A 16,348-nucleotide genomic window follows, 5' to 3' on the forward strand; every position below is an offset into this window, starting at 1 on the left:
GTCTTCCATCATGCACTAGTCACATTACCTTAATATTTCTGACTGATACTCCGCATATTTTATGCATTCACAAACGTTACAGAGGGGTATCCGTGGCCGAGTGGTTAAGGTCGCTGGCTTTTAATCTCTTGACCCTTACCAATGTGGCTTTAAGCCTCACTTGGAGCGTTGAATTCTTCATGTGAGGAAGCCATCCAGCTGGCTGACGGAAGGTCGGTGGTTCTACCTAAGTGTCCGCTCGTGATTAAATAATGCACAAATGTAAACTACTGTATAGTTTCAAATTCAAAATCATTTCTAAGATGATTTGAGTTTTATTGAATAAATGTGAATATTTTACATTGTGATTTTATTTATTTACATTTCGCTCAACATGTGTCGTGTCTTTTAGTCCAGGAGTTCATTTTCAAGTTTTTTTTCTGTAATACTGACGACATAAAATATGCTGAGTGTTTCTGTGATATAAAATACTGAGACAATATGACTGATGCATGTCGGAAGATAAATTACCAATAGAACTTATTAATTGAACTGCTCGTTTTAGGTGGGGAATGCGCGACTGAAATATGATAATATCTTTTTCATTAAAGTGGTTCTAATAGTATACCTAGGGTAGCGTTATAACATGTATAGCGACATTGCTTTTCTGGTCTGGTGCCAGTAGTCAATCTATTTACGGTATTAGCCAATTAGGAATGTAGTCTTAACGCAGTCCAAAAGTACACCTGACTTTCCTTTTCATGCCTTACAGTCTGTTTCAACTACTTATATTTTTGCGAAGTTGGCAGTGTATAAATGATGATAAATTTACACAAAGGTCAGTTGAGTTTAATAAAATTTCAATTTCATCTTGTTGGAATGTAAATATATCCAGATATATGGTAAAAGAAAAAATACTGATATCCATTTAACCAAACTGTCAAAATATTCTTGTAACAAAATTATAAGACTTAGTGTACAACTACGATGAAAATGAAATGAAATACATAAAAAATGATGTAACAAAAGTTAATTATGTAAGCATTTGTGCGAAATTACTAATAATTAGAATTGAAAGAACCTGGAAAATTAATTCTATGCAAGAGCAGACGAAAATAAATCACAAAGAGGACTTTAAAAGGGCAGGAAATATATAATAATATCATAATACAGAATATGGACAACAAACATGATAATTAATGTGAACAAGAGAAATTACAATAAAGATAGCTAATCAAGGATCAAATGCAATGAATTTATACAAAAATAGGCTGTTGTATAAATGTTCAAAATATTCAAATATTTACAAGAAACAGGTCACTTGTAGAATTCTCTACATTTTTATTTCCACTTTTCTGGGAAAATATTGTTTTGTGCCGCCTCCTGTACAGTTCTCCGGCCATTAGCTTCGATTATTTCACCATTAGGTCTAAGAACAACGAGGTTTGGTATTCCTCGGCTTGCATACTTTTCACGGAGTTGTTCCTGCAATACGACAATGATATTCACATTTTAAAACATTTTCATCGGAATAACATACATTCATCAATTCACCAAACCAACAGTTAGAATAAAGAAATATTACTAGACTTTGTCCGCCAAATGAACATCCAGGGAAGTGTAACCTTTACAGCTACATGTATGTTAAAACACTCCTTTGCAATCTATAAGAACTATTTCTGATTTCTGTCCAATGTCACCTTTTCGTTCTGGCGTTGTTCCGTTCGCGAAATCACGAAGAAACGTCTTCCTTCCGTTGTTTCTCCTTCCGGTACACATGAACATAACAATCATTTATTATTATTATCAAAATGACATAACATTACATTATTAAATCAATAAGTCAAACATCCTGTCTTTACAAGTAAGTAAGTTAGTAAATTGTTTATTATAGTGACTTGTGTATCCAAATACATAATATGAATACATCAAAAGACACCCGGCCTATCGGACCTATAAGTCACCTAATTACTAAATTCAACGTCTTTACAAGGACATGTTTGCACTGCCTTTGGAAGGCGAAACAACGAAAATACGTCAGAATTAATGCGCCATAATCGGCGCGAAGCAGATTTCGTTATGTCGTTCTATCGCGTTTTCCACGACGATAACAACCTGTTAATGTGTCGTCTTGTTATGTTTTCTTGGGTGAATTTGAAACAAGGCAGAAAAAGAAACGACGACGAAAAAGTCGTCTCTTCGCTGGTGAAAAGGCGACAGAAGAAATAGACGGCGTTGGAAAAAAAACAGCCAACATAAAAAATAACACTGTAGTGTTATCAAATGAATTGTAAAGCTACTATTCGCCAATTATTCAACGTGAAATGTCTGCCCGCTTAGCTCAATAGAGAGAGCGCAGATTTACGATTCACTGATTTGTTAGTTCAATCCCCGGGCGACGCTTATGTTCTCCTTAACGATTGATAAAAGACATTGTGTCTGAAGTAAATCATCCTAGAAACCAGAAAAAGTAGTAAGGTTAAATATCTATACAATATGCGTACCGGCGTCGTTAATAAAAGACAGTTACAAAATGGTATCGTTCAATAAAATCAGTGAAAATCGGCAAAAAAAGAAAATTCAGTGATAGCTTGAAGTCTCAAAACTGAACCAACAGACTGTGATTTAATTTGGACTTAAAGACACTTTAAATTAAACTCAGGAGGGCGAATTCAAATCTGACGTGGGCGGATCTTTTAGACTGGTCTATACAACGTATACTCATTGTAAACACCGAGAGTTGCGATTCGCGCATTTGCAACAAGCTCCAATGTGGAAATTACTTTCATACACATGTAAACGGGAAAAAGTTATATACATTTGAATCAGTAAACGTTATTTTGACATAGTAAATGTAAATATATTATGTAAATATTGCACAAAGGAAGATTACTTTCCAGGGATTTTTCGAAAAGGCCTTAACCTTTACCCTGCCTTATTTCTATAATGGACTGGTCTTTTACTTTGGGCAATACCATTTATTATTCAAAGGGTGTTCACGAAAAACTTACTGACTGAATAGCGAACAGTGCTGACCATGAATATGCAGGCTGATCTAGGTCTGCACTGGTCGCAAAGGCAAAACCAATTGCCACAAGCAGCAGACTAAAGGTTAAATTTGTTTACTGTATCTATCTGAGCGCATGGACTGGACAGCAAGGTCACTAGACCTCGACCAAATAGAACATGCCTGGGACATGCTGCAGCGCCGGATTTCCTGTCGGATTCGCCAGCCACAAAAGCTTGAGGAGCATGTAGAAATGCTGACCGACAAATGGAGATTCCACTGGCAAACGTCAGAAAGCTTGATTAACAGTTTTACAAACAGATTCCGGGAGGTGGTTCTTGCTCGAGGTGGATTGGGGAGGGGGCACTCGTTATTGACAATAGAAGGTAACATGTCTGCATTTAAAGTAAAGCCATTGTAAAAGGTTTGTTACCCCACCCACCCCATCTGGCAAAAGACTTTTAGGGGTGTTGTTTATTCATTTTAACTATTATGTTGATTTAAGTTTTTTGTGTGACACATCTGCTGTCAGTGTCAATATCTGACCCTTTAAATTTTTGCACTGTATTGTATTGTATTGTTTTGTGTATTGTGTACTGTACTGTACTGTACTGTACTTTACTGTACTGTACTGCACTGCACTGCACTGCACTGCATTGCATTGCATTGCATTGCATTGTATTGTATTGTTAATTTGAAAAACAAAATCGTAACAATAATTAAATTGCATAGTCATAGTAACAGGCATAAAGGAAAGACTATATACATGTATTTCTTTTATGGCGACATTCAAACGTTTACGCTACTCGAGGGACACGCACTATCATATTTTTTTCTTTTATAAATCTATAACCCTGAACAAACTACAAAGCAACAATTTAGATGTAGACTGTATTTCTATGAGAGTTTCTAGGAGACATAATTGATTTAAAGATCTAATCATTTTGAAATGTTTCTATTTTGATGTTGACGGTAGAATCATATCTTTCCGCGGTGAAAAGCGATATATTATTCAACATACGTGAAAATTGCACACATCAAATATTTGAGGTAAACAGTTAACATGATATACCTCTATAGTGTTCACTATTGTACATAATCATATTAGTATGAATCATTTAAACTTGATATAATTGAGCCAGTAACAAAACTATGTTTATTCATCAGAAATATAATTAAAATTATAGGCTCATGATAATCAGTTTGTAAAGTAAAAGGGATATAACATCAAATTTAAGGACCGGTACAATAAAGAATTATATGCAATTGAAGGAAACCGACATGTTCATTCATACAGCATGATAATACAATAGAACGAATCCCTTCAACAACGGAACAACTGTTGAATAGACAGAGACCAGATTAATTTCGTGATTATTGAATATCTATCAGCCCGAAGTGAGACAATATTTATACTTCCGTGAGCGCATAAAGCTAGTGAAAATGTTAACGATTCCTCACCTCGATGTGAGGTAATGTAAAAATATTCACAGTTCCGCACTTCGATATGAGATATTATATGAGCCGTGCCATGGGAAAACCAACATAGTGGGTGTGCGACCAGCATGGATCCAGACCAGCCTGCGCATTCGCGCAGTCTGGTCAGGCTCCATGCTGTTCGCTTTTAAAGCCTATTGGAATTGGAGAAACTGTTAGCGAACAGCATGGATCCTGACCAGACTGCGCGGATGCGCAGGCTGGTCTGGATCCATGCTGGTCGCAAAGCCACTATGTTGGTTTTCTCATGGCACGGCTCATATATACTTTCCAGATCGCAACGCACTAGTAAAAATATTTTCATCTCCTTTTATTCTATGCTGACTGATGAAACTATGTACTCGACCAAAACAATTTCTGCACACAGTGGAAAAATATATAGGGGGATAAAGTTGGAGGTAGGTTGTGGATGGGGGTGATTACGTGATACAAACAGAAAAAAAAATCAAGAAACTCAAGAAACCTAATAGTACATAATTATATGCTTTAATTGGTTGGCTACTGTGTGGGTTAAAGAAATGTGGACTAAGAGGTTGGGAAATGACCAGATACTAAGATACAATATCAAAAAAAGGAAGAAACTAAAAGTTAAAATAAGTGTGTGGGGGGGTGGGTGGGGATAGGGGATGGGCAATTTTGGCTTGAGCTTAAAGGAGGTTTTCGTCGCCCAATGAACATTCATGTAAAATAAGTTTGAATTCGGGTTAACAGTTTCATAGTTTTCCGTATAAGGTATAGGGGAAATTAGTTCCGCTTCTTGGCGGCAACGTTTTTCAATGCAACAGAATTGTTTGAAGGAATTTAGTAGATTATTGCTATCAAATGATTATGGCCAACGGTTTCAGAATTTTCAAAAAATTCATATAACCTGTAGGGAAAAATATACCCACCCACGTGGCCATGATGATTTGAAGGAGTTTAATACAGCTTTGTTGTGAAATTTCACTTGTAAAACACAGCATTTCCTTTCAGTTGTATAAAGCAAAATGTGCTCCTACCTTTTTGTTTGAGCTTGAATAGGGTACCGCATACCAAGGCATTTCCCCAAAGTATTCATCAAACGAAGCCTGATCGATGTCTGAACTGACAAAAATCACAACAAGGTCTTTATCATTAGCCTTGTGGAACCGGGACAACACAGGTGTGAAACTGCGACACGGTGGACACCAGCTGGCGGAGAAATAGATACCTGAAGTACAGAAGCACGTAGGTTATAAATCAGATCAAATCACTTTTTCGGATACATACGACTAAATTATTTCCCCATGAATTTGATTCGATTCAATCGTTTAATTCAAATACTAGTAAGACGACGTTTGGAATGCATTAAAAACTAACCATACCAGATGTATATGGTATGAATATTTGAAACGTAAAGACAAATAAGGTAAAACAAGGATGTTTAAACATTTTCAGAATAATTGGTCATAAACGTATTGATTTACGACCGATATGATTTAAGATAATATGTGGTAAGTTCGGTCAACATAAATTAAAAAGCGTTGTTGCAGTATATCGTTTGCACGACAAAGAATCAACTTATTTACCAAAATAAATGTATACATATGAAAAACAAATAGTTGGATAAAAAGCATACATAAGGATTCTCATTTTTAATCCTAAAGTTCATAGCTCTACAAACACATAAGCTGCTTCTGATTTCATATGACGAACAGTTATCATGCGGTTATGTTTTGGTCTAGCGGTCCCAAAGCTACGCCAAGTCGAATATGTAAAGAAACTTGAGAGAGGCCCATGTAAAGCCAATACTAGTGTAACTTTGACCGGTAGTATCTGTCAGAGAAGAAGCTGTTGAAGTAAAATTAATGATGCAGGACGACGGATGATTGACGACGAACGAATGGCGATGTACACGGTCTATCCGCCTATACTTATAGCTCACCTCACACCTTACATTCGGATATAAAAGACTTGATGGTCGTGTATAATTTTCATTTTCTAATCTTTGTAGATCAAATTCATTGGCAAAATACTGCAAGTAAATTGTATTGTACATTGTAGTCCTATATTCTAAAACACTAAGGCTATATGAAAATGCCTTCCTAACTCCATTTGATGATTTATTCACATTTAGAGCAATTTTATAACTTTCAAGCATATATTCGCGAAGAAGAATAGTACTTTTGTATTACTAAGATGTTAACTTGTCGAAATTTCTGGAAAGCACCATCTTACACTCTGGTTGGCTCTCGTGCTGTGCTGTAAATGACATCATTTTGCTTTGTATTTCAACAAGATAAAAATCAAATTATGTAACAGTTTCACCCTTTTTTTATATAATAAAGTTCTCAATTCATAAACAACTGTATGAGAATTGCATAACCTTACTGGCAATGTTAAGCTACAATAATAAAACTAAGCTGGAAATCCCATATTGTTGTTCACATTTGAAATGTCATGACGTCATTCTGTTTCCCGCGTTTTATCTTTTTTAACTTTGTTTCTTCTGTTATCTGTATAATACAGTAAACAAGTATGATAAATGGAAATGGGTACAGATGGAAACTTCTGGTTCTCCGGTATCTGTTGAATAACCGGTTATATACTTATGTCAGAGTAATATTGTTTCTTGATTAAATATAAGAAATACTTTTTACTAGATTATAACTTCATATAGCGTTAAGCAACATACATGTAATTTACCTAAGTCGCTATGTTAAATTTCTGAACAAGAGCTCGTAGAACACGAAATGCCCCCATGATGCATTCAGTAATTGCACAAAGAACAGAAATTATTTGGTCACTGTACTCAGACGTTCTACTGTTCTGGGTCTATACCTTGACCTTTGACCTACTGACCTCAAAATCTATAGGAGTTGTCTGTTTATCATGATCAACCTCCCTATTTCATTTCGTGGTCCTAGGCCTAAGCGTTATTGTCCGGAAACCGTTTAACTGTTCCAGGTCGGGTGACCTCGACCTTTGGCTTACTGACCTCAAAATCAATGGGGTCATCTGCTTGTCATGACCAACCTCCCTATCATGATCCTAGGCCCAAGCGTTCTTGAGTTATCATCTGGAAACCGTTTAACTGTCCCAGGTCACTGTGACCTTGACCTTTGCCCTATTGACCTCAAAATAAATCGGGGTCATTTGCTGATCATGATCAACTTACCTATCAACTTTCATGATCCTAAGCCCAAGCGTTCTCAAGTTATCGTCCGGAAGCGGTTTAACTGTTCCGGATCACTGTGACCTTGACCTTAGACTTACAAACTGCAAAATCAATAGAGGTCATCTGCTGGTCATGATTAATTTCCCGATCAATTTTCATTATCCTAGGCCCAAGCGTTCTTGAGTTATTATCCGGAAACCGTTTAGCTGTTTCGGGTCACTGTGACCTTGACATTTGACCTACTGTTACTACCTGTAGCGTTTTATTACGAAACCAACACGATTCTGGTCAAGATCTGCCACGATTTTCATCACGTTCTCTTTAGCTACTACATTCAGTTTACCACTCATTTTAAAGTTGTATGAAAAGCAGCAACGTGAGAATACCTGCGTGACATGCTTTAAACTTAGCCAGACAATGTACTTGACCGTAAAATTTATTTCCAGTGTGATTTATGTTTACGGTCACGACAACACGACATTGTACTGTCTCTTCTATTCTTCGTTAGTAAATAATATTCATCTCTGTTATTAAACAATAAGTTTAGACTGCAAAGAAAATGTGAGACAACATTTCAAGCATAATATTCTCGCAGAAAATGTCAACTGTGGTGATACTTTACTGCATACAAACTTAGTCAAAAAGGTGCATTTTTTCTTGTGTAAGCAATCCATTGCATTAAGTATTTTCAAATTGTTGACATAGTTTATAGTTCTCTTACGATTACTTCGATATGCTATCACGTTTTGTCACGTTCTGTTTAGATCCCTCACGTTAGCAAGTTCTGTTAAGCTCTCCTACGATTTATGGCCGCGATTTGATCAAGATTGTCACGTTTTGAGCACGACTGGAGTATAAATAGGAGGCATGGATCATCGTCTCATTCTCTCCAGGGATTCCAAAGAGGAATGAGCTATGCATCAAAGAGCTGAACAATATGCTGAATTTGCAATTTTCGTGTATGCCTATAACAGTAACTCGTCGGCAGCAGCAACAAGGGACGGAACAGGGCAGGATAGAAGAGGGAGGAAGGAGAAGAATAAATAGAAGGCCTAAGACCTGCTGGATGAGACCATGGTTAAGTTGAAACCAAAGGCACCACTTGGGACAATACCCTCAACTTTTCAACAGAGAATTCAGGCCTGACGATGTTGGCTCCAAGTCAACTATGTAAGGATGCCTCCAGATCTGGTGGAACTTAGAATCGCGTTTCCAAGTTCACCAAGATCCCCCTACGATGGAGCATCAAGGTCTGATGCGCTACATTTAGGTCTGTTAAGCTGCATTACGCTCTACAACGATTTTCACGTTCTATCACGCTCTCTCAAGATTTAACGATAAATCAGGATAATCGTGGAAACACTTATGACTGTCAAAAAATTTATCACGATCCTTAAGATCATCACGATTCCACCAAGTTCCCTCAAGATCACCACGATTCGATCCCAAGACCGCCCACGCTAACCACGCTTCTCTCAAATCGTGGACATCGTGGACATCGTGGCTAAGTGTAAACGCAGTAAACAGTGGTAAGCTAATTTCTAAATCTGTATAAAAACTGCAAGCGGATATATGGTTATGAAATAAGATGTAATAAAGTTTAAATCTGTTATTTTTAGCCTATCCAAAATGTTGTATATACAAAATGATCGAAGCCTTCGAGTCGTTTGTCGTCTGGTTTATCTCGGTTCGAGTTAAGATGAGCAGAGGGTGTTAGCCCGAGGGATAAAATATCTAAGCATCTGAATGATAAACGGTGAAAGAGACCTTAAGCCACAAGAAGGCCTTGATGATTTTCATTATTACATTTTTTTCTTTTTATTCTAACACGCATTAATTGCTATATAAAGATATACTGTAGATCTAGCAAGCAGCCTAGATCTATAGACAATATGAATCTTCGATAAAATATGATTGGCTGATACATTTTACCCCCTACGATTGTAACATAAGCGAATTATTCCAGGGCAAAACGGTTGTAAACTACATTTCAAAAACTTAATTATGATAAAAAAGTCGTACTGATTGATGTGCAGGTCCGTAAAACATGTTTTGATCTCTGCGAGCAAATTGGCTCAGTTATGATTCACCAGTAACGTCATAAAAGTATGACATAATAAAATGTGACGTCATAATGATGTGGCGTCACACAAAATTAAGCTCGTATCACTGGGTCAAATAACAAAATTTAATGATTCTGTTCATAAATAGTTTGCGAGCTGTAATTATTATTATTTTTTTTGTTGTTGTTGTTTTTTGTTTTTGTTTAACGTCAAAGGGACACAACTGTTGGTCATATGGCGGCTTTCCAGCTTTGATGGTGGAGGAAGACCCCAGGTGCCCCTCCGTGCATTATTTCATCACGAGCGGGCACCTGGGTAGAACCACTGACCTTCCGTAAGCCAGCTGGATGGCTTCCTTACATGAAGAATTCAACGCCCCGAGTGAGGCTCGAAACCACATCGATGTGATTTGAAGACAACGACCTTAACCACTCGGTCACGGAAGCCCCTTGCGAGCTGTTAGGTTATTAGGTTATAAATACTTGTCAAAAGTCTGACAGGTTATTAGGTTATAAATACTTGTCAAAATTCTGATAAAAAAAGACACAACTATCTACTCGTTCCGTTGGCTATGCAACAATGCCTACCCTTGGGGTTAAATTGTAACAGCATATGACTCGAATGACGTATTACGCTGAAAACGTAGTACTGCAAATTGCGAATTATTTGTGTTGTTAGAATCAAAATAATAAATATGTTACATTAGTGTTTGAAATTATTTTTTGTCCAGTGGCATTGCAGTATTTTTCAAATTATCGGGAAATTTATTTTGGTAAATCATCATTTACTTCCAGTCGTTTATTAATCCGGTAAGTCACATACTGTAGGCGGAGCTTAAATTTGTAAACAAAAAATAATTTCAAACACTAAACAGGTTAGTGTTTATTAGTAAGCATTTATCCGATTAAATTGGTCGCGCGGCTGTGCCGCGCCAGACCAATTTAATTTGATAAATGCTTACTAATAAACACTAACCTATACATAATGGTATCAATTAACAAAATATGGGCAGCCGTTTGGATGCGAATAATTTAATCAAACGTGCTACGCACTCGTGATTTAACTATTACGCATCCAAACTCCTGCCCATATCTTAGTACCTGATAAAATATAGGAACTTAAATCATTCAATAAATTTTGATTAGCAATCTGGCCACCAACATGGAGTTGGTTATTCAAATGTTAAACAACCAACCATCAAATGCCTACCACCATATACGGTCATGTATTGTCCGCTAATCATACATAATCATATGTTCGTTAAGAAAACGAATGCGAAAAGTATTTAAAATCAAATGATAAAGCGACTGATATATCATATATGAAATAAAGTAATCTGTATAATACTTCTATATGCATATGTAATGTACGGTCAGGTGAAAAGTATGGTAACTTATACTACTTATACTTTATGAACCATTACCAACATATAAAACAAGCATTCTTTTATGTAATCAACTAACTTACCAATTACTGTTTTATCTTTACATATCTCTTTCACAGACACTTCATTCCCTTTTCCATCTATTACTGATTCTCCAACTAATTCCATAATCGCTGCCATAGTTATTTTACACTAGAAGTTTTCAACTGAACAAGTCTATAGTGAAGCAGATATTGCCTTTAAACAGCAGCCAAACAAATACTAACCAATCAATAAATATTCCATGAAATATGTTTCCACTGCATTGTCATATGAGCCGTGCCATGAGAAAACCAACATAGTGGGTTTGCGACCAGCATGGATCCAGACCAGCCTGCGCATCCGCGCAGTCTGGTCAGGATCCATGCTGTTCGCTTTCAAAGCCTATTGTAATTAGAGAAACTGTTAGCGAACAGCATGGATCCTGACCAGACTGCGCGGATGCGCAGGCTGGTCTGGATCCATGCTGGTCGCAAACCCACTATGTTGGTTTTCTCATGGCACGGCTCAATTATATTGCGTCATTCTAGCATATTTATACAATAGTAAAAATCAAATAAAGAGCTTGTAGAGAAATGAATGAATGCGCTCATACAAACATTTGTAAAACATGATTACCGGTGGTCTAGTGGTAACACGCTTGACCGTCAATCCAGAGGTCCGGGGTTCGAATCCCGGTCCAAGCGCTGGAAATTTCTTAGATGCTCTTGAGTGTCTCCCACCTAACTAAGAGGCCTGTACTGGTTCTTCCCAGGACAGACGGCTTTGCGTGTATCGGTGCTATACACCGGGTACGTTAAAGAACCAGACTGTCTATTCGCAAAGAGCTAGGTTAAGTTAGCTGGATAAACCGGTATCTAAAAAGGATTTCTCTCTATCTGTTCTGGAGGCTTTATGTCACTCTGTCCAGATCGCTCGCTCTGTGTCTGTACTAGTAGAGGATGAATTTTGCGCTCTGTGTGGCTGCGTTTGCTATATGTAAAGCGCTTTGGAACGTGTTTATCATGAAAAAGGTGTTATGTAAATCTGATATAATAATAATAATAATAAGAATCATTGTTATGTTACTGACATTTTTGTTTTATCTTTCTCAACAAATGCAGTTTGAGATCATGGCTGTATTTTGATAAGTAATGTTTTAAATACTCTTATTCAAACTGGTCATGCTTTAGTACAACAGAAACAAGGTAAACTGAACTAGTTCATGGTACATATTTATTTCAAATCCCTATAATTATCAAATATTCGTCTATTTTCCATCTCGATCTGATACATAAAAATGTTACTGAGATACATCTTCATATATATATATATATATACGCTAAACTTTAACTTATAAAGGGTCATAAGTTGCTTCACATTCATTCAAGTGTTATTTGTCTTGGTTATTTTAGCATTTGCAGCATTTAAGGCAAACTGGCCTCTTCTTTCATACCCTCGTGGTGATGGATTCCATCAGGAATGAGGTGTCGAGAGTGATTAATATTAGTTGTAGAACTTGTTTCACAATCGACCCAAAATAAATTAGTATAAACTATAAATTATTTCAGCATTTTGAGAACTATAAAAGCATTGTACTTAGTTTCAGTCCGATACAGGTTATGGTTGCTGAGATATGATCTTGACTCCAAACTTTAACCTTGAATACTGGGGATAAAATAGAGTACATCGCTAACTTTCTCTTTTTTTACTTCAAGCCGAACGAGTATTCATTCGGATCCAGCTTTGTCCAAAATGAAAGCAAATCAAGTCAGTAAAGAGTGAAAGAACGCAAGCTGACGAGATATTTCGTAATTTGCGAAGTTAAAACAAGTTACTCATCATTCTGGGATATATATATTCAATTTTGTTAATTGTTTATAAGAGAAGGAAGACAATTTTAATACCCAAACGTGAAACAAATATACCAAAATTTATACAAAATATCATGAAGATTCAAACAGATCCATTAAGTGGCTGCTTCCTTTGAATAACAAAATTAATATACAATAACTGGACTTTGAAACATTATTGGATACCATTAAACTTATTTTATGTATTTTTCATTTTCATACAGAATAACATTTAAGTCAGTTACGTGATTTTTCCCCTCAAATATTAATAAGATGTATAATACATAGAATATACACAACAGAAAAGGTAATCAAATAAGCTTATATACGAAGTTTATCTAAATTGTTTTATCATTAATGAATGATACGTTTGCGACTCGCAACAATATGGCACGCAAATCTAATACAGATAAAGGTATTAGGCTTCCCTTAAAATTAGAAATAACCATTTAAAATGAAACATAAGATACTCATTCATGACCGCAAACACAGACAATACACCATTTAAAGGATATCTTTGTTTATACGTGTAAAATAGGTTTATCTGTAGGCAAAATATGTTTATGAATTACGTGAATTAACAAATGTGCATCAAGTCTGATGAATTTGTATTTAAGCAAAAACATTATTTCGCATTGACTGGATTCTCATAGATAATGTATCTACACTTTCCAAAGTAAGTGGCGTAACAATGGCGTAACAATGGCTGAAACACGTTAATTATAACATATGGGGGGGGGGGGGGGGGGGGGGGGGGGGGGCAAAGGACAGTAAATTTGAAAATTCCACAAATCTGCGCTGATACCAGTGCGAAAAAAAAACTTTAAAAATCCAATTTTGAGAAATTTCAGGGAAGTTAGCACTATATTATCAGCTGCCAATTCCGTTGTTTCTATCATAAAAACGAGCAAAACTCAGGATTTTTAGGCAAACATGGCTCAAAATGCACACCTTGCGCGACCTGTACCGTATTATCTGCAAATGACTGACCTTAAACATATTATATGTACGTTACATTTTTAAAGCATGTGACCAGACAAAATTAATGGTGAGAAGAAAAGTGTCTCATAACCGTTTACATTGTCCGCAAATATGATCTGAATCTGGATGATGGATGGATGATAGTTTCCATTCCGTCTGACCTCCATTACCTCATGTAAGATTTTAGATCCGGTCGTCTAAACGGAGCTAGGAAAATCGCATATATTTATTTTGTACAATAATCTATAAACATCATAAATAACCAGTTGAATATAAATGCCTTGAGAGTACATCTACCTATCTTATTTTAAAAGAAAACGTACACGGGCCACAATAAGAAACTGGAAACTGGCCCCTGCAACTTTATTGGTTTATCTCCGTTTTCCTTCACAGTTGTTAACTGCAACACAACTTAATAGTCCATTGAAATTATTTAACTTCATTTTCAGACAATATTTATTTAAGCGATTCCTTCTCAAGTAACAGATGAATCTCCACGGACATTGCATCGTTGTAGATATATCCTTCTGTAACATTGAATAGAACTGAAGTATTCTGCAAATTTATTGACTGCTCAGATCTGCCTTGATAAAAGATCATTTTAAACGCCGAAGTGTAGTTTTCGTTTTTCTGTGTAAGATTTTTTATCACAAATTGCCCTAGTACTGTTATCCTTACATTTTTGGTCGCGCTTGCATCAAGTGAAATTTCAAGTCTTAAACTGTTGGCATTTGGGCTACCTGTATTTTTCACCACGTAGTTTGCATCAGCGTCAAACAGTTCAAATCGCTTTGGACGAGGAAAGCTGTAACGTCCCAAGTCTTCAACCGGTAGCGTGAATTCTATGGATTTGCCGGTCCAACCTCGATATTTTTGAAGATCAAGTTGTTGTTCAGTTTTAATCCCAGATACAAGATACCTGTTAATTGCTTCTAGCCTTGCGTTGTCTTTTTCAGACTGTTCCAGGCGTCTCAACATATTATCTTGAATCGTAGAAATGATTTTTAAAGGTAGTGATTCTGTTTTCAAAAAACAATCTACGTCTTTGACTGGCTTCTTGGAAATTTCGGTAGTGCATTTCGCTAACACATCTTTCATGTTATAATCTGCTGCATGTTTTAGCATGTTTTTTAAGTAATCTGTTGATATTTCATCATTCAGCTTACTCATCAGGAAAGCCTCACATTTGGATTTCAACCAAGACACTTGGTATTCTACCGCTAATGGAAGTACACTGAAAACATTCTGGTCAGATATATCCGCCATTATACTAGGGTAAATACACCTGAGAAAGTCTTGCATATCGGAAACCTTCTTGTCAGGTAACTCCATTTCCGTTTGATTTTTTTCTTTAAAATCTGATTGGAACATCCTGTCAAAGACTGGTGAAGACAGCGCAAGAAAAGCCTTGGATACATAAAGTTTCTTGTTTTCTACAATAAGAGTGAAATCTTCCTTCCATGTTCGTTCAGAGAAATCAGAAGTAGATGTGCTTTTTATATTTTCCTTTCTTTTAGATTCTTCCCCATCAGTATAATTTTCGTCTCTGCGCCGGCTTTGTTTCTTGTTTGAATCTATATCCATTCCGATTAACACCTGTGTCCTAAGTTTTGTTTTCAATTTGTTATGCTAAAGTCTTTCTAAATGTTTATTTCTTCCTGATACCAAAAACTACCGTGAATCGATGACCATTCTTTATATCTTCGCGTTTCATTAATTTATTATTGTTTTAAAATACTTTACTAAACGTAAACCGCTTAACATTACCGTTACAACGTATAGATTTATACATTGTCAAGCTTTATATATTCATACAAGCAAACAAGATTTTTTTTCTGTTTATGTAAGTGCTTTTCTTCTTTTTAGTCTTTCTTTTTTTCTTTTTTTTTCTTTTTTTTTTCTTTTTGTATCTTTTTGTCTTCTTTTCTTTTCTTTTATTTTCTTTTTTCATAAATTTCATTTAATTAAGTAACCTAATTCGTCCAATGAGAGCCAGACCGGCTCATCAGCATATTGATGAAGAACGTTGACGAGTCCGTCTGGCACTCAACGGGCGCTATCCTTGATAATTTGACCAGACCTAAAGGAGAACAAGCGTTTTAAGGTAAAACTTAGGTAAAACCATTTCGAATGTAGCGAAAATTCAGATGTAAAGAACAATTTGTTATTGCTTTCTTTATTTCATATAAAGTTCTATGAATGCAACGAACGCGTTCATAGCAAAAACCAGGTTATAAGGAACATTTTGGTTGTAATAAATGGTCATAACGACAAGTTACAGATGTGTTATTTTGATCATTTCTTTTCGGTAGATCAAAATTAAGGAATTTTGAAGTAAACGTTACAAATTGATCTTGAATACAAAATGTGAACAATGTACTAAATATCAGATACTTATATAAAATGTTATTATTGTGTACGATAATGTAC

General features: G+C 36.0%; 2 protein-coding genes across 2 annotated transcripts; both read right to left on the reverse strand.

The window, feature by feature from the left end:
• Positions 1–981: 981 nt before the first annotated feature.
• LOC123560570 (uncharacterized) lies at positions 982–11,309 on the reverse strand. The gene is made up of 3 exons (XM_053516710.1): positions 11,150–11,309; positions 5,482–5,672; positions 982–1,464 (listed from the first exon to the last, which is right to left on the reverse strand). The coding sequence occupies exons 1-3, from the start codon at positions 11,244–11,246 to the stop codon at positions 1,321–1,323; spliced, it is 432 nt and encodes a 143-aa protein (XP_053372685.1). The 5' UTR covers positions 11,247–11,309; the 3' UTR covers positions 982–1,320.
• Positions 11,310–14,374: 3,065 nt separating this feature from the next.
• Positions 14,375–15,502, reverse strand: LOC123561000 (uncharacterized). The gene has a single exon (XM_045353148.2). The coding sequence runs from the start codon at positions 15,500–15,502 to the stop codon at positions 14,375–14,377; it is 1,128 nt and encodes a 375-aa protein (XP_045209083.2).
• Positions 15,503–16,348: the final 846 nt, after the last annotated feature.

Source organism: Mercenaria mercenaria, chromosome 10 (assembly GCF_021730395.1).
Source record: "Mercenaria mercenaria strain notata chromosome 10, MADL_Memer_1, whole genome shotgun sequence".
Lineage (NCBI taxonomy): Eukaryota > Metazoa > Mollusca > Bivalvia > Venerida > Veneridae > Mercenaria > Mercenaria mercenaria.